This window comes from Desmodus rotundus, chromosome 12 (genome assembly GCF_022682495.2).
Source record: "Desmodus rotundus isolate HL8 chromosome 12, HLdesRot8A.1, whole genome shotgun sequence".
Taxonomy (NCBI): Eukaryota; Metazoa; Chordata; class Mammalia; order Chiroptera; family Phyllostomidae; genus Desmodus; species Desmodus rotundus.
Window position 1 is genome coordinate 70,493,971 of NC_071398.1, and position 24,697 is coordinate 70,518,667.

Sequence of the window (24,697 nt, forward strand, 5' to 3'; positions counted from 1 at the left end):
TGAAGCAGGATCTCCACAAATAGTTGCTAGTCAACCAATTCAGTTTCCTGTCTTTGCAATGAAGGGTTGCACAGAATCATCTTAAGCTTCTACCAGCTGTAAAAAGCTATCTACCCATAGGAAGGGGTGAAGGAGGAGGAAGTATTAACCTTCTTTTTTAAAATCAAATATGAGACCCAACTACAGAGAAATGACATTGGACCCCTTGTGTGTCTCATAAACTGGGTGTAAAAGGCAATTCCAAAACAAGAATTCCAAGAATGTTTTAAGTAATGACAACATAACCGGAAAAACATGTATAGCCTCCCAAAGCAATGGCTTTGAAAAGGATAACCCTCGACAGATGAGTAAGTCCTCCAATATTGGTGTATAAAACAAACAAAACGCCGCGTGACTCTGCAGTCACACAGAGACAAAGCATGTTCACGGGGAGCCCCACCCGCTGAGCACTGCTGAGCCCATCACAAGGGAGAGCCACCTGTCATGAGGAGACAGACCCAGGGAGAGAAGAGGACAGAGAAAGGGCTCCACGTGTGGTAGGATGGGCCAGATAATGAGCCCAACACATCAACGAGTCAGCAGGTGAAACAGCAGGGAGGTGGGGCTCCGCTGAGTCCGGGGTGCATCAAGCCTTTCCGTGGGGCGGGACTTCTTGTCCAAAAGCTAGCGCTAACCTCTGCTAAATCCCCTATAAAAGACTCCTGCCCTGCTGACCTGGCACTGCACACCCTGCTTAGCAGCCACTTGCCTCATCCAGCCTGTGCATTAGGTAAGTCCCCTCCTGAGGAACCTCTTTCTCACTCTCAGTGTCTTGGTGATCTGTGCTCATAAAACCAGGGCTGTGGGCGGAAAGTGTGCGCTCCGACTAGGCCTCGGGCAGACCAGCGCACGTGGGAGAGGGCACACTCCTCCCCTGTACTGGCAGGGCAACGGACCTCCCACAGGCCTTCCTGGATCAGCCAAGGAAGTCTCTTGGCAACGCTCAAGATTTGTGAGACTAGAATTAGGGTACTTCTGCCAACACAGACAACGGGGTTGAACCTTCTCAGCGAGCAAGAAGCGATATTGAGTCAAGATGAGTTTGTGGATTTATTCTAAGGGATCTGAAGTGTAATTAAAATGTCTTATTATTTTACTGCTTATACATCAGTGATTAAGGTCTGCCACATGGTTAAAAACAAAATCAAAAACAAAAACAGGATCTTTTCATGTCTCTGTTGAGGTACAATATTCCTTTCATACATACATATGTGTGTGTGTGTATATTTTTAGATTTTAATTATTTATTTTTAGAGATGGGGAAGGGAGGGAGAAAGGGAGAGAGAGAAACACTGATATGAGAGAGAAACATCAGCCAGTTACCTCTCTCATACATGCCCTGACCAGGAACGGAACCCGCAATCAGGCATGTACCCAGGACTTTCACTTTGCAGACCAACGCCCAACCAACTGAGCCACACCCGCCAGGGCTGAGGTGCAATGTTCTGGTTTTGATGTATAAGGAAAGTAAAGTCTGCCTGAAATTTCTGGCTATTGGATTGTAGATAGGACACTTCCTGAAGAGCCACCAGGTCTGCTTCCTTCCTTCACTCTCTTGCTTCTCCAGCCAGGCCCTCCTCTTCCTGCACCCTCTCCTTTCTAATGCCATGGTGGCCCCCCGCCCCCACCCCACAGCCTTCCATCTCCCCCTGCATTTGAAAGCTGACATCTGACACCATCTCTTCCCTGTGGTCTCCCTGAGGCTTCTGCACGTCCAGGTCTCTTCCTCTCTTGCTCATCCAGCCTCACCCAGGACTCACTTCAACCTGCTCCCAGCCCCCTGGCTGATGAGAAAAAAAATCACTTCCTTCAATTGAGAACCCTTCCTCACAGGTCACCAGGGTTCCAGGCTTGAAGGAACCACATACCTCGGGTCCTAATGCTGAGGACAATGCTCACATTCAGAGAAACCTGGACTCTCAGAACTGGCAGACCTCTCACCCAGGCAGAACGCCCCTTTCCTCATTGGTCCCAATAGATGGTGGCCCAGCCTCTTCCTAAACACTTTCCTGAAAGGTAGCAAGGAAGGGTAGAGTTGGGCCCCTGGGTTCCTGCTTGGCCCCCACCTGAGGTAGGAGTTGACTCACACAGGTCCTTACTACCCGTTGCTGTTCCCAGCAGGACTCTAACACGGAGTGGCAGGCAAAGGTAGACTGGATAGACCATCCCTAGGGCAGGGTCCAAAAAACCATTGCATTTGGGTTCAGGAGATACAGGTTGTAGGAGTCCTTGTTTCCTTACAAGCTGTATTGTATGGCCTTGGGCAAATCACCCAAGTCTGAGTCTGCTCCCTCCTCACCTATAAATAGATGTAGATAATAATAATTATAAGAGATGATGCATATGAAAGTGATTTGTGAGCAGTAGAGTATATACAGATGCATGCATGCGTATGTGTATATATGTGAATATAAGATATGTGTACAATAATATCATAATGATATTTAATAGTTAGCATTTTGTGCAACCCAGAATCTGGCTAGTGCATTAAATGAATTATCTCTTTTAATCTTCGGAATAACCCTCTGAAGTAAATACTAGTATTGCCTTCATTTCACAGTGAGTAGATTGAAGCCTGGAGAGGCAAAGCACCCTGCCCTGGCTCACCTGATGGGCAGGTGGCAGGCTGACTCACGAGCCTGCCTCTGATCACAATGTGCCCCACTGTCCCCTCCATAAATACGTTATAAAGGAAAGGAAGACAACAGAGAGACCAGGAGCAGAGCCAAAAATGCAGGAAAAGGACTTAGAAGCAGGAGTGCTCCCTAGGAGGAACCCTCTCAGGTTGATTATGGAGCCCCTGGGGGGCTTTTCTTCTTTCTCCAGCTGGACTCCCAAGATGCCTCAGTTACTGCGAAACATTAATGGGATCATTGACGCCTTTCAACGCTATGCCAGGATGGAGGGCAACTGCTCAGTGCTCACCCGGGGGGAGTTGAAAAGGCTCCTGGAGCAAGAATTTGCTGATGTCATTGTGGTATGATGTGCTCAGCCAGGCGGGGAGGAGGCAAAGGGGAGAGAGAAACAGTCTGCCAGCAGACCAGCTTTGCCTCAGGAATCCGAGAAAGCAGCTGCTAGATCCAGGCCTGCAGGTCCTCCTGGAGGCTGTGCAGACAGGGAAACAGGAAGGAGCAAGGAACAGTCACTGGTCCTTAGAGAAAACGCCTTGACTTCAGTTGATTCTAATTGAGAGACAAGGTTAAAGGACTCTAATGGGACAGCTCTGGGAGAAACACAGCCTTTGACTATTCTAGAAACAAAAGTAACTGTTACTTTTGCTGCTGTTTAAATCTGATATGGTAGCCATTGACTCTATCAGAGATTTCTTTTCCTGTTAATAAACATTCCTGAGAAGCGCAGCTCTGGGCCATGTACAAAGCAGTTGCTCAAAAACATGAGCTGAGTGCTCACATCGATGGGGAGAAAATGCAGACAATTGTAACTGAATAAAAATAAATAAATAAATTTTTTTAAAAAAGAAAAAAGTTTATATGTGACAGTGCTTTGGAAATTAAAATTTCAAAAAAAAAAAAAGAAAAAAGAAACGAGGTTTTGGAGAGCATGTCGTTTACAGGCCCCGTCGGGGAGGCTCACTCTGGCAAAACAGACCCAGGGCCTTGAGGCATTTATCCTGCCTCTTCCTGCTAAAGGAACCAGGATGGTTCAGGTCTTGGGGACAGGAGTGTGTGGGCCCATCCGGCTGCTGCTTCTCCATGCTCAGGGGAACCTGTGGTCCTTCAGGACACCTACCCACCCTATGTTGGGAAAATGTCTGAGCCTCAGTGAGGAGCTCACAGAATGCCCCTGGGGCCAGAAGTACCCGCTGTGCTTCTCTTGGCGCTGGGCTCTCTGGTAAGACTATGGTGTCAGTGGTGGGGCCAGAGCCCAAGGGTGACCTACAAGTGCCATAATTTATTCATTCTTCATTCAGTTCGCCCATGGGCCAGAAATGGTGCCAGACACAGAGGATATAAAATAAAAGGAGCTTTCTATCATGAGGGAGAGAGACAGGACTAAAATATGACAGTGATTTTGTGTTTGTGTTGCCATAACAGTGTGGGGAGGCAAGGAGGGGGCCAGAGCGTGTGGGCTCCAAGCTTGGGGCTGGGATCCTGGAAGCGGAGTGGACCAGCCTAACCACATCCTCCTTGGGGGGGTGGGGGGGCTGCTGACTTTGCCTCATCTTCTCCTCAGAAACCCCACGACCCAGCCACTGTGGATGAAGTCCTGAGCCTGCTGGATGAAGACCACACGGGGACTATAGAATTCAAGGAATTCTTAGTCTTAGTGTTTAAAGTTGCACAGGCCTGTTTCAAGACATTGAGTGAGAGTCCTGAGGGAATGTGTGGACCTCAAGAATCTGGAAGCTTCCCCCCTGGGGCCTCACCAGAGAGGGGAGAAGGAGAGAGAAGTGTCACAGAAGTGGGAAGCACTGGGGAAAGCCAGCATCAGGAGGGGAGCAGTGGTAGACAGAGCAGGCAGGCTGCCAGAGGGCAGGGCGGGACTGGGACACAGACCCAGGGTCAGGACATCATCTCTTCTCAGGTCAGTCACCATGACAGGCAGTATGAGTCTCAGAGAGAAGACAAAGAGAGCCAGCAAACACAAGCGAGGGGGAATGTGGAGCCAACCCAGGGAGAGGGAGAAGATCAGAGCCCCCCAGCCAGAGAAAGGGTGTCAGAGAGGCAGTCACAGACTGGGGAACAGACCAGAGACCACCGGGCAAGTGAGACTGTTACTGGAACCGTAACTGAGACCCAGACCAGTGCCACCGAGACTGAGGGGCAGGACAGGAGACAGCCAACAGGAAACACCAGCACCCAGCCACAGGAGTCCACCCACAGCCAGAGCAGGGGGACTGAGACCCGCAGTCAAGACAGGAGCCAGACAAGCCCCACTGTTACAGGAGGACATGTTCAGACACAGGGAAGTGCCACCGAGACTGTAGAGCAGGACAGGAGCCAGCCAACAGGAAACACCAGCACCCAGCCACAGGAGTCCACCCACAGCCAGACCAGCAGGACTGAGACCCACAGTCAAGACAGGAGCCAGACAAGCCCCACTGTTACAGGAGGACATGTTCAGACACAGGGAAGTGCCACCGAGACTGTGGAGCAGGACAGGAGCCAGCCAACAGGAAACACCAGCACCCAGCCACAGGAGTCCACCCACGGGCAGACCAGGGGGACTGAGACCTGCAGTCAAGACAGGAGCCAGACAAGCCCCACTGTTACAGGAGGACATGTTCAGACACAGGGAAGTGCCACCGAGACTGTGGAGCAGGACAGGAGCCAGCCAACAGGAAACACCAGCACCCAGCCACAGGAGTCCACCCACGGGCAGACCGGGGGGACTGAGACCCGCAGTCAAGACAGGAGCCAGACAAGCCCCACTGTTACAGGAGGACATGTTCAGACACAGTCAGGGTCACATATCCAGACCATGAATCAGGACAGGAGCCAGACTCCAAGCCACATAGGGGCTAGAGAACAGGGACAGACCCAGATGCAGCCAAGCAGTGGTCAAAGATGCACACAAGTGAGCAGCTATGAGGCAGAAGAGACCACATGGGGAGGACAGGCCCAGACTGGGACAAGCACTCTGACAGGCAGACAGGACTACAGCAGCACTCACCCAAGGGGCAGCGTGACGGGAGGACAGGGGGAGAGAGAGCCCTTGGTGGTTAAGCAGGAGGAGTGGGCTGATGACCACAAAAGGGAGACAGTGATCCGAAGGCAGGCCCAGGGCAGCCTGCACACCAGTGAGCCTTCAGTGCAGGGCCCGGAGGCAGCCCAGCCAGAGGGGAGGCAAGGCTTCACAGCCAGGGAGCTGTACTCCTACTTCAAAAGCAACAAGCCATGAGTGTCCCAGCCATGGACTCCAGCTCCAGAAGAAGACAGCTGGAGAGACATTGGTTTGGCCTGCCCTGGCCAGTCCAGCTGGCATGTCCCTGGACATCAGAGCTTAATCTCTGTAAGGTCTTTCTCAGTGAGATCATTTCTGCAAGGTGCTTTCTATCCTAAACTCTCTCTCTTGCCTGCTTTGCTGTGCAGACCCTCTCAAAAGCAAAAGACACAGAGCAAGTCATCCCTTTCCTGAATGCTCCTCAGCTTATGGAGTTTTTCAGAGCTACTTTTCTCTCTGCCATCTGTCCACTGCCCCATCTATCGTGGTGTATCAATAAAACCTGTCTAGGCAACTGGGCTCCGTGTCCGTTCAATCACTATTGACGTGATAGGCTAAGGGCCATGGGACAGTGATGATGAACTGGATGTAGTCCCTGGCCTTGAAGAGCATCTAGTTGGGAAAATATGGCATGAGATTCCAAGAGTTAGAAGGAGTGAAAGAGAAGAGATATCATACTTTTATACTTGGCGGAGATGTATCAGGGAAGGTTTCAAGCAGAAGGGGCATCTTTGTAACGTCCTTGAAGGACAAGTAGGGTTTAGGTCAGTCAAGCTATTCTCAGTCTTTCATGACCTCTTAGTCTCTGTTCACCTGTAAGGTCACAAAAGAAGAGTGACTTAAGGTTACCGATAAGTGGAAGAAGGCCACAGGGAGTGTGCAGGGAACAGGAAAGGTGTGAGTTACCAGGAACTGAGCCAGGAGCCAGAGCCTCTGAGCTTCCCTCACCCACCTCCTCATCCATGTCAGCCCTGACCTGTCATGATGTCTCACCCTCTGCATATGAACAAGTTGTGGAGTAGAACTTCTCAACTCCGGTTTATTATAAGAACCACCCTGGGAGTAGTTTTTAAAATACAGATTTATAAACCTAACCCTACAGATGCTGAGCCCCAAGGTTTGAGTGGAGCCTATGCAAATTGTAAGGGGACTTCTGCTTCTGACAGTAAATACTCTGAAGGGTCTCCCACAACAAAATAACTGGATTCTGCATAACACATATTTTTCATTGCACTGTTGGTTTACAGGAAGTAAGGGAAATGTCCACTGCGAAATTAGAATGTATTAGGCTGGATAACAACCCCTAAAGTGTCCAAGGAACCTGTGGATAGGTTACCTTATGTGGCAAAAGGGACTTGGAAAATGAGTAAGTCAAGGGGCTTGAGGGTGAGATTATTCTGGATTATTCTGAGTCTCTACACAGACCTATGACTATGGGCCCGATGCAGTCACAAGGGTCCCTGTAAGAAAGGAGATGGGATGATGGGACCAGGGCTTTAAACACTGCACGATGAGCCAAGGAAGGCAGATGGCCTCTTGAAGCTTGAAAAGGCAAGAAAACAAAATTTCTCCTAGAGCTTCCAAAAGGAACTAGCCCTTCCAACATCTGATTTTTAGACTCCTGACCTCCAGGGAAGCAAGGAAATAAATTTTTGCTGTTTTAAGCCGTTAAATTTACAATTTGTTACAGTAGCAATAGAAGACTAATACACAAAACAAAAACCCAGAGTGAGAGCCAGAATAATAAGGGGGAAGCATGTGTGAAAGCAAAGGCTGCCCTTCTGTTGACAAAGCAATTTTATATCCATCCAAACTGACCTTTAGGTATACAGACCAAAGAGAAACAGCAAAGAACTTGCAAGGACTCAGGGACTGTTGTTCCCATAATCCCTCCCTGGGCAATCTAGAAGAATGAGCATCAGAACAAATGAACAAAAGAAACCAAACCAGAATCATAGGAAAAACATTTGTCACACAGTATGATAAGGAGTATTTCAATATATTTCACTGTAGTACTTAGACTAAATAATCGTGATAAAGATGAAAGGATAGCATTTAACATTACATGCTTTGAAAATTCAAATACAATACAGCTGACAAAAAACTGGAGGGAGAAGGGGTAAGCATGTGGAAAGTTGAGTCAGTCCACTGATTGTCTTACATAAGCATATATTTCTAAGTAAAAACTGGGAATAAAAGGATATCATTTCAATTAGATACTGAGAAAGGAAGTGAGGAGGGTAAAAAGTTTCTCAAAATTTCATTATTATTTAGAATAGGGGATGACTAGACAATATATTTTAAAGGAAGGGAATGCATAAAGTAGTTATCATAAAAGTAATATTAGAATAAAAATACAAGCCTTTCTCAATATCAAAAGATATTCTATAAAAAAAGCAAATAAAACAGACAGCCTAGTGAATGATGTTATTTATGTTGAAGACAGATATTTGCTTAAATGTAACAGAAGACTGTGGCAGGCTGAGGTCAAACATATTATTTGTATTATTAATGTAAAAAGTTTAATTCACTATTAAAAGAACAAGCTTTCATATTAGCTTATGTAAATCTATGATCTTTACAAGAGATTAAGAAAGTTATTTTGAAAGTAGCAAATGGATATATAGCAGGAAAATACAGAATAAAACAAAATTTAAAAAATTTAAAATTTAAACCAAGTTAAAAAAATCAAAATTTAAAAAGTGTTATGATCCCACACAAGGTAGAATCAGTTCCAAAAAGCATTAAACAAGACCAAGAAGGACACTTTAATATGCCAAAGACTATAATTTCACAATGAGGATATAACAATTTTTTAAAGATTTTATTTATTTATTTTTAGAGAGAGGGGAAAGGAGAGAGAAACAGAGGGAGAGATACATTGGTTGCTTCTCGCACATCCCCAACTGGGGACCTGGCTTGCAACCCAGGCATGTACCCTGACTGGGAATCAAACCGGTGACCCTTTGACTCACAGGCTGGCACTTAATCTACTGAGCCACACCAGTCAGGGCAGATACAACAATTTTTTAATATCGATACATTCAATAATGTAGCACAGCTCTCGCAAAGCAAAAACTACAGGAAATGCAAGGACAAATTTTTTTATTTTAATTAATTTTTATTAAATATTTTATTGTTTATGCTATTACAGTTGTCCCAATCTTTCCCCCTTTGGCCCCCTCCACCCAGCCCACCCCCAGTCCCATAGTCAATCCCCACATGGTTGTCCATGTCCATGGGTCATTCATATATGTTCTTTGACTAATCCCTTCACCTTCTTTCAACAAACCCCTACCTCCCACCTTTCCTCTTATAGCTGTCAGTCTATTCTATGTTTCTATGCCTCTGGTTCTATTTTGCTCATTAGTTTATTTTATTCATGAGACTGTCTTACAAATGAGATCATATGGTATTTGTCTTTCACCAACTGGCTTATCTCACTTAGCATAATATTTTCCAGTCCATCCATGCTGCCATAAAAGGTAAGAATTCCTTCTTTTTTACTGCTTTATAGTATTCCACTGTGTAAATGTACCACCACCTTCTTATCCACTCATCTGCTGATGTGCACTTAGGCTCTTTCTAGTGCTTGGCTATTATAAATAGCATGTCTATGAACATAGATGTGCATAAATTCTTTTGAATTGGTGTTTTGGGGTGCTTAGGATATATTCCCAACAGTGGAATTGCTGGGTCAAAAGCCAGTTCCATTTTTAATTTTTTGAGGAAATTCCATACAGTTTTCAACAGTGGCTGCACCAGTGTGCATTCCCACCAACAGTGTACTAGGGTTCCCTTTTCTCCACATCCTCACCAGCACTTGTTGTTTGTTGATTTACTAATGAGAGCCATTTTGGCAGGTATGAAGTGGTATCTCATTGTGGCTTTAATTTTCATCTCTCTGATGTCTAGTGATGTTGAGCATTTTTTTTTATACATCTCTGGGCCCTCTGTATGTCCTCCTTGGAGAAGTGTCTATTCGGGTCCTTTGTCCATTTTTTAATTGGATTGTTTGTCTTCCTGGTGTATAGTGTGTAAGTTCTTTATATATTTTGGAGATTAAACCCTTTTCTGATGCTTCATGGGCAAATATTTTCTCCCGTATAGTCAGTTTGCTTTACATTTTCATGATGGTTTTTTTTAATCTGTGCAGAAGCTTTTTAATTTAATGTAGTCCCATTTGTTTATTTTTTTCCTTTGTTTCCCTTGCCCAAGGAGATATATTGGCAAAAATATTGCTATGCAAGATATCTGAAATTTTACTGCCTATTTTTCTTCTAGGATGTTTATGGTATCATGATATATATTTGTCTTTTATCCAAATTGAGTTTATTCTGGTATATGGTGTAAGATGGTGGTCTAGTTTCATTTCTTTGCATGTACCAGTCCACTCTCCCAACACCATTTATTGAAGAGACTATCTTTACTCCATTGCGTTCTCTGGCCTCCTTTGTCAAATATTAGTTGACCATAAATACATGGGTTTATTTCTGGGCTCTCTATTCTGTTCCATTGATCTATGTGTCTGTTCTTATGCCAGTACCAGACTGTTTTGATTACAATGGCCTGTAGTATTTTTTGGTATCAGGTATTCTGATCCCTCCAAATTTGTTCTTTTTTTTCTCAAGATTGCTTAGGTTATTTGGGGTCTTTTTTGGTTTCATATAAAGTTTTGGAATATTTGTTCTAAATCTGTAAAATATGCCATTGGTATTTTAATAGGAATTGTGTTGAATCTATAGATAGCTTTGGGTAGTATGAACATTTTCATGATGTCAATTCTTCCAATCCATAAAACAGTATACACTTCCACTTATTTGTATCATCCTCAGTGCCTTTCTTCAGTGTCCTACAGTTTTCTGAGTGGAGGTCTTTTACCACCTTGGTTAAATTTATTCCTAGTACTTTATTTTTTGTTGTTGCAATAGTAAATGGGATTGTTTTCTTAGTTTCTCTTTCTGATACTTCATTATTGGTGTATAAAAATAGCATTGATTTCTGAATATTGACTTTGTATCACTCTACTTTGTTGAATTCATTTATTAGGTCAAGTAGTTTGTTGGTGGAGCCTATAGGATTTTCTATGTACAATAAGTGTCTGTGAATAATGACAGTTTTACTTCCTCCTTCCCAATTTGGACACCTTTTATTGCTTCCTCTTGTCTGATCACTGTGGCTAGTACTTCCAGTAATGTGTTGAACAAAAGTGGTGAAAGTGAATACCCCAGTGTTGTTCCTGATTTTAAGAGAAACACTGTTAGTTTTTGCCCATTGAGTATGATGCTGGCACTGGGTTTGTCATATATGGCCTTTATTAAATTGAGGTATGCTCTCTTTACTCCCTCTTTGCTGAGTGTTTTTATTATAAATGGGTGAGGGATTTTATCAAATGCTTTTTCTGCATCTATCAATATGATCATGTGGCTTTTGTCTCCTATTTTGTTTATGTGATATATCACTAATTTTCAAATATTGTACCATCCTTGCATCTCTCAAATGAATCCCACTTGATCATGGTGTATGATCTTTTTAATGTATTGCTGGATCCAGTTTGATAATATTTTGTTGAGGATTTTAGCATCTATGTTCATCAGAGATATTGGCCTATAGTTTTCTTTCTTTGTTGTGTCTTTACCTGGTTTTGGAATTAGGATAAAACTGGCCTCAAAAAAAAAAGAGTTTGGAAGTCTTTCTTCCTCTTGAAATTTTTGGAATAGTTTGAGAAGAATAGGTGTTAGTTCTTCGTTAAATGATTGTTAATATTCACCTGTGAAGCCATCTGATCCAGGACTTGTGTTTGCTGGGAGTTTTTTTATTACTGCTTCCATCCCACTAGTTGTTATCAGTCTATTCAGGTTTTCTGCTTCTTCCTGATTCAGTTTTGGAAGATTGTATGTTTCTAGAAATTTTTCCATTTTACCCAGGTTGTCCAATTTCTTGGCATATAGTTTTCCATAATAATTTCTTACAATCCTTTGTATTTCTGTGTTATCAGGTGTTACTTCTCCTCTTTCATTGCTGGTTTTATTTATGTGGGGTTCTCTCCTTTCTTATTGATAAGTCTGGTTAAAGGTTTATCAATTTTGTTTATTTCTTCAAAGAACCAGCTCCTGGATTCATTGATCTTCTGAGTTGATTTTTTTAGTCTCTCTCTCATTTATTTCTGCTCTGATCTTGGTTAATTCCTTCCTTCTACTCACTCTGGGCATTGTTTGTTGTTGCTTTTCTAGTTCTTTTAGGTGTAAGGTTAGGTTGTTTGTTTCAGATTTTTCTATCTTCTTTATGTGGGCCTGTAATGCTATGAACTTTCCTCTAAGGACTGCTTTCACTGTGTCCCATAGGGTTTGGGTTGTTGTGTGTTTATTTTCATTTGTTTCCAGGTATTTTTTTTATTTCCTTATTGATCTCATTGTTAATTCATTCATTATTTAATAACATGTTATTTAGCCCCCATGTATTTGAATATTTTGAGTTTTTTTCTCATCTATGGCCATACCACCCTGAACGTGCCTAATCTCGTCTGAGTTTTTTTCTCAAGGTTGATTTCTAGTTTCAAGCCATTGTGATCCAAGAAAATGCTCGATATAACTTCAATTTTCTTGAGTTTGTTAAGGCTTAGTTTGTGTCCTATGATGTGGTCTATCTTTGAGAATGGTCCATGTGCACTTGAGAAGAATGTATATTCTGCTTCTTTGGGATAAAATGTTCTGTAATGGAACTACTATAAAGGACACATGGACAAAACCAAGGGGGAGGGTGGAGGTGGGGGAGGGAGGTGGATTCACCTGGGGTGGGGTGGAGGGATGGGGAGAAAAGGCATACAACTGTAATTGAATAACAATAAAAATTTTTTTAAAAAATAAATAAATAAAAATTAAAAAATAAAATGTTCTGTAATTATCAATTAAATCCATTTGATCTAGTGTGTCATTTAATGCCACTATATCCTTGTTGATTTTTTGTCTGGAAGATCTGTCCATTGTTGACAGTGCGGCATTAAAATCCCATACAATGACTGTATTGCTGTCTCTCTGTTCCTTAAAGCCTTCCAAGATTTTCTTTATATGTTTGGGTTCTCCTATATTGGGTGCAAGCACATTTTTCCAGGATAATATCCTCTTCTTAAACTGATCCCTTTAGCAGTATGTAGTGACCTTCCTTGTCCCTTGTTATGGCCTTCGTTTTAAAGTCTATTTTGACAGATACAAATATTGGTACCACAGCTTTTTTTTGTCTCCATTTGCATAGAATATTTTTTCCATCACTTCACTTTCAGCCGGTGTCTGTCTTTTGTTTCTGAGGTGGGTTTCTTCTAGACAGCATATATGTGGATCATGTTTTTCTATGCATTCCACCACCCTTTGTCTTTTGATTGAAGTGTTTAGCTTCTTTAAATTTAAGGTTATTATTGATAGGTACTTATTCATTGTCATTTTTCCCTTTGTACCTGTGTTTCTCTCTCTACTTCTTCTTAAAGCAGTCCCTTTAGCATTTCTTGTAATGCTGGTCTGGTGTAAATGTACTCTTTTAGCCTTTTTTTTTTTTTTTTTTGGTCTGGGAAGCTCTTTATTTCATCTTCCATTTTAAATCAAAGTTTTGCTGGATACAATAGTCTTGGTTGCAGGCCCTTGATTTTTATTATTTAGAATACCTATGCCAATCACTTCTGACCTGTAGTGTTTCTGTTGAGAAATCTGCTGAGAGCTTTATTAGATCTCCCTTGTACATAACTAAGTGTTTCTCTCTTGCTGCCTTTAAGATTCTCTCTTTGTCTTTAAATTTTGCCATTTTAATCGTGATGTGTATTGGTGTGGGTTGCTTTGGGTGCATCTTGACTGGGACTCTCTGTGCTTCCTGAACTTGTGTGACTCTTTTCTTCATCAGATTAGGAAAGTTCTCTGTCATTATTTCTTCAAACAGGTTTTCTATCCCTTGCTCCCTTTCTTCTTATTCTGGTATCCCTGTGATGCAAATATTGTTACATTTCATAGTTGAAGGACAAATGTTTTAAAAACATAGTAATAATCAGGTACTTTCAGTTCAAGACAGTAAGTGTAGAAAAAAAATTCAATAACAAAATTAGGAAGATATAATATAAATAACTTTATATTATAACCCACCAATATTCTAACTCAACAATAAAAACTGCACCTTTTACACATGGATTATTTCATATTAGGCCATAAAGAAAACCTCAATGCTTTATTCAAAAATAGATATTATACAAATAGCATTCTTAGACATATGTAATATCAACAAGTATTGTCAAGTCTCTGCTGCCATTGTTTTGGGAAATTAACAACAAACACACACTCCATTAAACAACTCTTGGATAAGATTCATCTCTTGAGATGAATACAAAAGGAAATTGCAGAACCTTTATGAAATAAGAACAATTAAACTAAATACAAGGGTGGACAAAAGAAGGTTAATAATAATAATAATAAATACAAGAATAAACTCTGTTGCACATACTTGCAACTGCAAACCTACTTTTGCCCGCCCTCTCTATATAAGGATCTATAGAGCACGACTACATGAATACCCAAAGGAAAATGCATATCCTCAACTAACGTTAACAAAATTAAAATAAATGATAAATGTGCAAATTGAAAAGCTAGAAAAATACCATGAAGAAAAAATACATAAGGAAGAATTTTTAAAGGTGTGAGAAGACATTAATGACTAAGAAAATAGAAAAGCAGTACAATAAGCAAATAAGAAAATAAATAAATAACCTATTTTGGAATCAACAAAGTAGAAAACCAATAACCAAGTTAATTTTTTAAAAAGTAAGAAAGCTGTGGGTAGAAAACACAAATACTAAAAATAAGAAATAACAAGGGGCAAAAGATATAAACAGATAGTTGACAAAAGAAATACAAAGATCTTTAGCCCTGGCTGGTGTGACTCAGTGGATTGAGCATGGGCCTACAAACCAAAGGGTTGCCAGTTCGATTCCCAGTCAGGGCATATGCTTGGGTTGCGGGCCAGGTCCCCTATCCCAAGTAGGGGCCACATGGCAGGCAACTACACATTGATGTTTCTCTCCCTCTCTTTCTCCCACCCTTCCCCTCTCTAAAATAAGTAAAATATTTTTTTTAAAAAATACAAAGATCTTTAAATATATGAAAAGGTGCTAAGATTGCTCATAATAATAGAAAAACAAATTAAAACTACATTGAGATACCATTTCTTTATATCAGCTTGGCAAAAATCTAAAAGTGTGAGAACAGACTTTATTGATGAGACTGTGGAGAAGGGGCACTCCCATACTTTTCTGGTGGGAATGCAAAATGATGCAGACTCAGTGGAGGGGAATTTGGCAAAATCCATCATTATTACATCCGCGTTTTTTGTTCCTGCTGAGTCCCCAGTGTCTCTCTTTGTGTTTCTCTGTCATGTTTTCAAAATTCCCACACTATTTCAAACTTTTTCATTATTATAATTGTCATGGTGACCTGTGATCAGTGATCTCTGATGTCACTATTGTAGGGCACCATGAACAACGCCATGTGAGATTGAAAACTTAATTAATAAATATGAGTGTTCTGACTGTTCCACCTACCAGCTGTTCTCTTGTCTCTCTCCCTCTCTTTGGGCCTCCTTATTTCCTGAGACACAACAATATTGAAATTAATGATTAATTCTACAATGGCCTCTAAGCGTTCAAGTGAAAGGAAGAGTTATCAACAGCTAGAAATGATCAGGCTTAGTGAGGAAGGCATATTGAAAGTGGAGACAGGCTGAAAGCTAAGCCTCTTGTACCCAATGGTAGCCAAGTTGTAAATGCAAAGGCAAGTTCTTGAAGGAAATTAAAAGTGTTGCTCCAGTGAATACAAAAATGATATGAAAACAAAACAGCCTTATCACCAATATAAAGAAAGTTCCAGTGGTCTGGGTAGAAGATGAAACCAGCCACAACATTCCCTCAAGACAAAGCCTAATCCAGAGCAAGGCCCTAACTCTCTCCGATTCTATGAAGACTGAGAGAGGTGAAGAAGGTTTACAGAAAGAAGCTATCTCTGTAACATAAAAGGACAAGGTGAAGCAGCATATGCTGATGTAGGAACTGCAGCAGCTTATCCAGAAGATCTAGCTAAGATAATTAATGAAGGTGGCTACACTAAACAACAGATTTCCAATTTATATAAAACAACTTATACTGGAAGAAGTTCACATTTGGACTTTCATAGCTAGACATGAGAAGTCAATGCTTGGCTTCAAAGCTTCAAAGAACAGGTTGACTCTCTTATTAGGGGTTAATGCAGCTGATTACTTTATGTTGAAGCCAATGCTCACCTACTGTTCCAAAAATCCTAGGGCCCTGAAGAATTATGCTAAAGCTACACTGCCTGTGCTCTGTAAATGGAAAAACAAAACCTGGATGACAGCACATCTGTTTACAACATGGTTTACTGAATATTTTAAATCCACTGCTCAGAAAAAAGATTTCTTTCAAAATATTACTGCTCATTGACAATGTGATATTCAGTAAAACTAATGTTGTTTTCATGCCTGATAACATAACAATCATTCTGTAACCCCTGCACCAAGAAGTAATTTTGACTTTAAAGTCTTATTATTTGAGAAATACACTTCATACAGCTACAGCTGTCATAGACAGTGATTCTTCTGATGGATCTGGGCAAAGTAAGTTGAAAACCATCTGAAAAGGATTCACAATTCTATATGCCATTAAGAAAACATCTAACTAAAAAGCATTTGCACAGCAAAAGAAACCATCAACAAAATGAAAAGGAAACCCACTGTCTAGGAGAACGTATTTGCCAATGGTACATCTGATAAGGGGTTAATTTCCAAAATATTTAAAGAACTTATACAACTCAACACCAGGAAGACAAACAACTCATTTAAAAATGGGCAAAGGACCTGAATAAACACTTCTCTAAAGAGGGCATACAAATGGCTGATAGACATATAATAAAATGCTCAACATCACTAATTATCAGAGAGATGCCAATTAAAACTATAATGAGATATCACTTCACACCTGCCAGAATGGCTACTATCAATAAATCAACAAACAACAAGGGCTGGCAACGATGTGGAGAAAGGGCAAACCTAGTGCACTGTTGGTAGGAATGCCATCTGGAGATGCCACTGTGGAAAACTGCATGGCATTCCTCAAAAAACTAAAAATGAAACTGCCATTTGACCCAGCAATCCCACTTCTGGGAATATATCCAAAGAATCTGGAAACACCAATCAGAAAGAATATATACACCCCTATGTTCATATTAGTGTTTTTTACAATAGCCAAGATCTGGAAACAGCCCAAGTGCCCATCAATAGATGAACGGATAAAAAAGCTGTGGTAAATTTACACAATGGAATACTACACAGCAGAGAGAAGGAATTCCTACCCTTTGTGACAGCATTGACGGAACTGGAGAACATTACGCTAGGTGAAATAAGCCAGTCAGAGAAAGACAAATACCATATGATCTCACCTATAAAGGTTGATTGGAACCAAATCAACCAAACAATCAAATGAGCAAAATGGAACCAGAGACTTGGAAATAAAAAACAAACTGACAGTGATGGTGGGGAGGGAGATAATGGGGGAAAGAAAGGGAAGGGGCAAGCAAAGGAACATGAGTAGAGGACTCATAGGCATGGACAATGGAGAGGATTGACTGTGGGAGTGGGGGGATGGGGCAGGGATGAGCAATGGGGAAAAAGGCAGGAAAACTGTAACTGAACAACAATAAAAAAATTGTGGTACATTTAGCCAATGGAGTACTAAGCAACTATAAAAAAGAAGGAACTCTTACCCTTTGCAATAGCATGAACGGACCTGGAGAATATTATGCTGAGTGAAATAGGCCAGTCAGAGACAGACAAATACCATATGATCTTACTCATATGGGGAATCTAATGAAGAAAACAAACTGACAAACAAATAAAATCAGAGTCATGGATACATGGAATGGACTGACAGATCTCAGAGGGAAGGAGGAGGAGGGGACTGGAAGAGATTAACTAGAGAACATACATGCATATATGCATAGCCCATGGACACAGACAACAATGCTGTGAAGGTGGGTGGTGGGAGTTTGGTGGATGGGGGCAAAGTGGGGGATAGGAGACATCTGTGATAGTGTCACTGATAAAAAAGGAACATGACTTGGTGTGGTGGGTGGTGAACACATAATACAATATACAGGTGATGTATTATAGAATTATATGTTTTATAGAATATGCACCTGAATCCTACATAATTTTATTAACCAATGTCACCCCAATAAATTCAATAAGAAAAGAAGAATGTCTACAAAAGAGAAAAAAGAAGATTTGTGATTCATGGAAAGAGGTCAATATATCAACATTAACAGAACGTTGGAAGTTGATTCCAACCAGCATGGATGACTGTGAGGGGTTCAAGACTTCAGTGGAGGAAGTAACTGCAGATGTGGTGGAAATAACAAGAGAACTGGCATTATGAGTGGAGCCTGTAGTGTGACCGAAGTGCTGCAATCTCCCGATAAAACTTTAACTGGTGAGGAGTTGCTTCCTACAGATGAGCAAAGTTGTTTCTGGAGATGGAAGCTGTTCCTGGTGAAGATGCCATGAACATTGTTAAAACAAAAACAAAGAATTTGGAATATTACATATATTTAGTTAATAAATTTAGTTAGTAAAGCAGTGGTTTGAGAGAATTGACTCCAATTTTGGAAGAAGTTTTGTGGGTAAATGCTATCAAACATCACACGCTACAGAAAAATCACTGGTGAGAGTCGATCGATGCAGCAAGCTTCACTTTTGTCTCATTTTAAGAAATTTCCACAGCCACCCCAACCTTCAGCAGTTGCCACCCTGATCAGTCAGGAGCCATCAGTATCGAGGCAAAACCCTCCACAAGTAAAATGATTACACAGCTTACTGAAGGCTCAGGTGATGGCTAGCAATTTTTTTTTAGCAATAAAGTAATTTTTAATTAAGGTATGTACATTTTTTTAGACATAAGGATACTTCACACTTAACAGACTAAAGTACAGTGTAAACATAACTTTTATATGCACTGGGAAACCAAAACAATTGTGTGACTTGCTTTATTGCAGTATTCACTTTATTGCGTGTTCTGGAACAGAGCCCACAATTTCTGGAGGTGTGCCTGTATAGTGAGTGCACTGCTGGAGTAAATCTCCTTTTGCTGGAATGGGTGGGATTTGGTATCAGAAGCAGGGGCGGGCTCAGTAGTGTGACATTGGGCCAGCAGCACCTGGAGGAAGTGGCCCTGAAATCTCAGGAGCAACCCAACCCAGGCTGCTCTGAGCCATGGGACTGATAGTGGGTATGTGTTGTGTGTTTGTTTTCAGGGTGCCCTTCACAGAGCCTCTCCCACTAACCAATGAGTTCTTTGCATCTGGTTTGGGGCAGGCCTTGCCTTGAACCCCCTGTAGATCTAGACCTCTTGCCAGGGCTTTGGCTCTACAGGGTGCAGATGGCCCTCTGGGTGTCCGCTGATCTCACCTGGCAAGTTCCTTTCTTGAGCAGTCCCTGTGTAGAAGCAGGGAGGAAAACACCCTTGGCTCTCCCTTCTCAAGACAGAAAACAGCAGTCTGTATACTTCTCCTAGGGTCCTGGGACCAGGCTCTGGGCCACCCTTGTCCCAGCCACTCATAAGAACACTGTAGACTCATCATCCCCCAGGACTGATTTAGACCAATGGACGCTGTGTGGAGTGTTCTCAGTGCTCCCAATCTATACTGAGCTACAAGTAATAAATGGTGGTTCTCTTCTCCACATTGCGGGGAAGTAGGCTACGTTTGGAGTGGAGGAGGCATATTCTATTCTTACATATTTCCATTTAACAGAGAGGATAGAAAAAAGAAGCCCAATGGCTTTGACCCTTAGTCTGCTTAAGTGGTGAGTGGCTTGCTGATCCGCAAGGCCCAGTAACTGTGGAGGGGCTGAGGATTGGGGTGTTGAAATAGACAAGGCCGCCCTGGCTGGTGTGATTCAGTGGACTGAGCACTGGCCTGCCAACTGCAGGCCAGGCCCCCTGCTGGGGGCGTGTAAGAGGCAACCAATCGATGTGTCTTTTGCACACTGATGTTCTTCTCCCTCTCTTTCTCCATCCCTTCACCTCTTTCTAAAACTAAATAAATAAATAAATAAAATATATTTTTTAAAAAGAGAGAGAGACAAGGCTAAACTCTCAAGGCAGCACACCTCTCCCCCACCATGGCTGAATGGGGCACTGAATCTTATTCCTACAGCCCTAAACGGATCTCCAGGGGATGAGGCTCATTTCCTGGAGCTATAGCGGGGAGCGGAAGCAGTTTTGAGGCCCACAGATCTGGGTGAAACGTGGAAAGGACACTTGTTCTAGTTTATCCGGGGATTCTCTGAAAAAGGGCTGACATAACAAAAATAAAAGGGAGCCAACTCTAAGAGGAATGCCTGTTGGAGAGGTGTCCTGGGAGCCAACATAGTGATGCATGACATTGGAAGCCTCCACTCCCCTTCCTAGAAAAGAAAGTAAATCAGACAGCTGGGTGCTGCTCTGGACCCAGATTCTACATGGGCTTTGTGTAATCCTGTACTGAATAGGCAGGGACTCAGTCAAAGCATGTTCTTAAATGCAATAAATAAAGAAAAACAAATTTTTTTAACTAAAAAAATCTAGTTTCAGCCCTGGCTGCTGTGGCTCAGTGGATTGAGTACCGGCCCGCGAATCAAACAGTTGCCAATTTGATTCCTGGTCAGGGCACATTCCTGGGTTGTGAGCCAGGTCCCCAATTGGGGTCCCGTGAGAGGCAGCCATACATTGATGTTTCTCTCTCTCTTCCTCCATCCCTTCCCCTCTCTCTAAAAATAAATTAACAAAATCTTTTAAATAATCTAATTTTAACCATTATATGTTTATTATAAAGAAACTATAAAAAATACAAGCAAACAGACAAATAGAAAAAACACCAATACTCTTGCCCCAAAACAACTATTGTTATTTAATCCCTTCTTGACCCTCTTCTATAAGTGAATTACCATATAAATATATATGAAAATGTATGTGATGATTACATGTGCCAATTTATACGCAAGTTATACCTAAAAATATCTATTTGCAAACATATAAATTATACTTCCATGAAAATTACATTTTCCATGTATATATACATAAACATCATACAAAAATATATGATTGCAGAATAGTTTCCATGGGCTCTTTTCAGTGATTTAGATCATCCCATGTCGGTTGCATTTGATGGTCGAGACCAAGTGTAGGGAGCAAGGTTGTCAGGGTTCAAACATCAGCTGTGCACCTTACATGAAATGTGCCCTTGATCCAGGTACCTGTATTAGCTATCGCACCTGTAACATGGAGAAAATAATGGTATTTCCTCACAGTAGTTATAAGAATAGATAAATTCATACATATAAAATTATATGTATGCCTGGCACATTGCACAATAAATGTTTAAAAAATTGTTAATTGAGTAAAGCGTTCTTTAAGGTCGGCCATTTATAAAGCAAAGGATGTTTGAATTAGGTGGAGACACAAATGGTACTAATCAGCCAGCCTGACCTTGACACAAGATTCTCAAGGGCTGGGATTTCTTCCTATGAGAGTAATTGTAGCTGTTAGCAGCTGCTCTGAACCATGGCTCAACAGTGGAGATTTCCATCTCAAAGAAAACCTAAGGACTGGGACCGAATGTCAGAGTATTATTTTAAATGTACCCACATAACATCAAGCCCCACTTCTCTCTCAAGCCCCTGTCCTGTCTATCATGGCAGGATCAGTTTCTCACTGGTCCCTCTCTCTCCCTCCAAGATTACTAGCCTGTCAACTAAGAAGAGGGTAGGGAGTGGATCTCTAATTGGCTTCTTTTTTCATAAGACTCTGGCAGAAGAATGGAGGGTGTGTGTGTGGTTGGGGAGGGCACAGCCATCATTAATGCCTCAACTATTGCATCTGAGTTAGGAATACTTAATAACCTAGAACAATCTGGGCCACAACCAGAAAAGTTAATTTTTTTGTTTTATAGTACGTTTTATCATATATCATGACATGCTCTTCATTTGGGTTCTTTTTTCTTCCAGGGGAAAGTCACCATCCACAGAGGTGAATTCCTTATATGCAGGCTGAAGTCTACCTCATCCCAAATAGAAATAATCACTAATAATAAAAATGAATTGTATGTTACATGTTTATTTATATATTACTATTACTTCACTGAGCACCAACTTTGTGTTGGGTATATTATAAAATGAACCAGACCTAATCTCTTCATCAAGGAGCTAACCAAAAATTAATAGGTATAGTGGAAAAGATATTGAAATGACCAAAGAATCCTAGCTCAGGGTACAAAAACTCACACCTCTGCTGTGGGTCTCCCTACACTAGCCTTAGCCATGGTATGATTCCATGTGGCTCTACTACAGATACCATTAATCCTGAAAACGGCTATTTGGGCCTCGTTCTCTGATGCAGAGAGAAATGCATTTATAATGAAACCCTGCTCACTATACCTGCAACCTCTCCCTCCCCAAACACCCTCTGTCATTTCATCAAGAAACTTTTCCACTGCCTGCCACTCACAACAAACACGTGGTTGCCATTATAAGACAGAGGACTAACATCCACTTCTATTTTCCATGATACACCAGCCAGGAACTCACTGCTCTAATTACCATCTATTTTGTGCTAATATCTGTAGCCATGGCTATTGCTGAAGTGTTTGTTTGTCCTATGAGTGGATGTTGTAAAATTTAATTACACTGCCTTACCAACAATCAATGAAAGGTTGTCACACCTTAACATAACACAGGTTATTACTTATCCCAAATTAAGCAGTGATGCCATAATTTGAGGTAAACCACAGATTTATGGTTTTCCACCCATGGCCTGCTTTCTCACTTAACTGGTTCTGACCTTCCACCTCCCTCCTAGAATTTTGCCATCAGATTAAGCTGCTGACTTCTCAGTACCCCCACCCTTCCAAAAGCACCTTCGCTGGGTGGACGTGGGGCCTGCAGTGACTCCGCTGTGATCTGTGGTATCTGTTGAAATAAATCAGATTGTTCAGATCCGTGGCATGCCACAAGAGCTAAACCCACACACCTTCAAAAAAAGGCACTGACTGTCCACAAATGGAGGCACCTTTCATTCCCCTTACACAGCTGAGCAATCCATACCTCTCCCTAGATCCATAACATTTGCCTATGCCAAGCTTTTCCCATTTTTTAGTTCTATTTTTTTATTAAATTCATTGGAGTGATATTGGTTAATAAAATGATATAGGTTTCAAGTGTACAATTCTATGATACATCATCTGTATATTGTATTGTGTGTTTACCACCCAAAGTTAAATCTTCTTTTGAAACCATATATTTCACCCCCTTTACCCTTTACTAACCCAAATCCCTTTTTCCTCTGGTAACAGCCACACTGTTGTCTACATCTATGAGTTTTTGTTTTGTATTTTTTTGTTAACTTGTTGCTTTTAGTTTTATATCCCACATAGTAGTGAAAGCAGACCATCTTAACTTTTTCTGTCTGATTTATTTCATTTAGCATGATATTCTCAAGATCTATCCATGCTGTCGCAAGTGGCAGTATTTCATCTTTTCTTATGGAAAGCATCTTCAATAAATGGTGCTGGGAAAATTGGAAAGCCACATGCAAAAGAATGAAACTAGACTGCTGTTTATCCCCATATACAAAAAATTAACTCAAAATGGATAAAGACCTAAACATATGACCTGAAACAATAAATTACATGAAAGAAAATATAGGTACTAAACTTACAGACCTTGGTCTTAAGGAAGATTTTATGAATTGAACCCAAAGGCAAGGGAAGTTAAGGCAAAAATAAATTAATGGGACTATATCAAACTAAAATGCTTCTGCACAGAGAAAGAAACTATCAATAAAACAAAGAGGCAACCAACCAAATAGGAGAAAATATTTGCAAACAACAGCTCTAACAAGGGGTTAATACTTAAAATATATAATAGCTAAAATAAATAACAACAAGAAACAAACAATCTAATTAAAAGATGGGCAGGGGACTTGAACAGACACTTCTTCCAAGAAGACATACAGCCCTGGCAAGGTGGTTCAGTTGGTTGGAGCATCGTCCTGTACACCAAAAGGCTGCAGGTTCAATTCCCAGTCAGGGCACATACCTAGACTGCAGGTTTGATCCTCAGGTGAAGCATGTATGGGAGGCAACTGATCAGTGTTTCTCACATTGATGTTTTTTTCTCTCTCTCTCTCCCTTCTTCTCTCTCTAAAATTAATAAATGTATCCTCCAGTGAGGATTAAAAAATCATTTAAAAATACAAAAAAAGAAGACATACAAATGTCAACAGATATATGAAAAGATGCTCAACTCATTAGCTATCAGGGAGCTGCAAATTAAAACTACAGTGTGATATCACCTCACATCTTTTAGAATGGCTATTATCAACAAGACAGGTAACAGTTCACTGCTAGTGGGAATGTAAACAAGTATAGTTTCTATGGAAAAAAAATATGGCAGTTCCTCAAATAATTAAGAATAGAGTTACCATACAACCCAGCAACCCGTCTTCTGGGTATCAATCCAAACAACTTGAAAACATTTATTTGCAAAGATATAGGCATCCCTATGCTCATTGCAACATTATCCATCCACGGTGGCCAAGACATGGAAACAACTGAAGTGTCCTTTGGTAGATGATTAGATACAGAAATGTGGTTTCCAGTTTTGACTTTGCAACTTTGCCCACCATCTCTGTCCCTTTTACATCTCAAGGTTTTGGTCTTCTCCCAAGAGCATCATGTGATGAAAGATGCCAAAGCCAGTGCCTGGAATCAGAGTGTCAGACAGGGCTAGGTTGCCTCCTGCCATTTGTGTGACTGGACGTGAGGCTTTTTCTGAGCTTAGTTTACCCACTGGAAAATGAGGATCATCATATCTCCCTTATAGAGCTGTTAGGAGATTTACAATG

General features: G+C 41.3%; 1 protein-coding gene across 1 annotated transcript; it reads left to right on the top strand.

Annotated features, from left to right (window-relative positions):
• Window positions 1-532: 532 nt before the first annotated feature.
• Window positions 533-6,238, top strand: CRNN (cornulin). Its single transcript, XM_045183154.3, has 3 exons — window positions 533-769; window positions 2,866-3,016; window positions 4,234-6,238. The coding sequence occupies exons 2-3, from the start codon at window positions 2,879-2,881 to the stop codon at window positions 5,899-5,901; spliced, it is 1,806 nt and encodes a 601-aa protein (XP_045039089.2). The 5' UTR covers window positions 533-769; window positions 2,866-2,878; the 3' UTR covers window positions 5,902-6,238.
• Window positions 6,239-24,697: the final 18,459 nt, after the last annotated feature.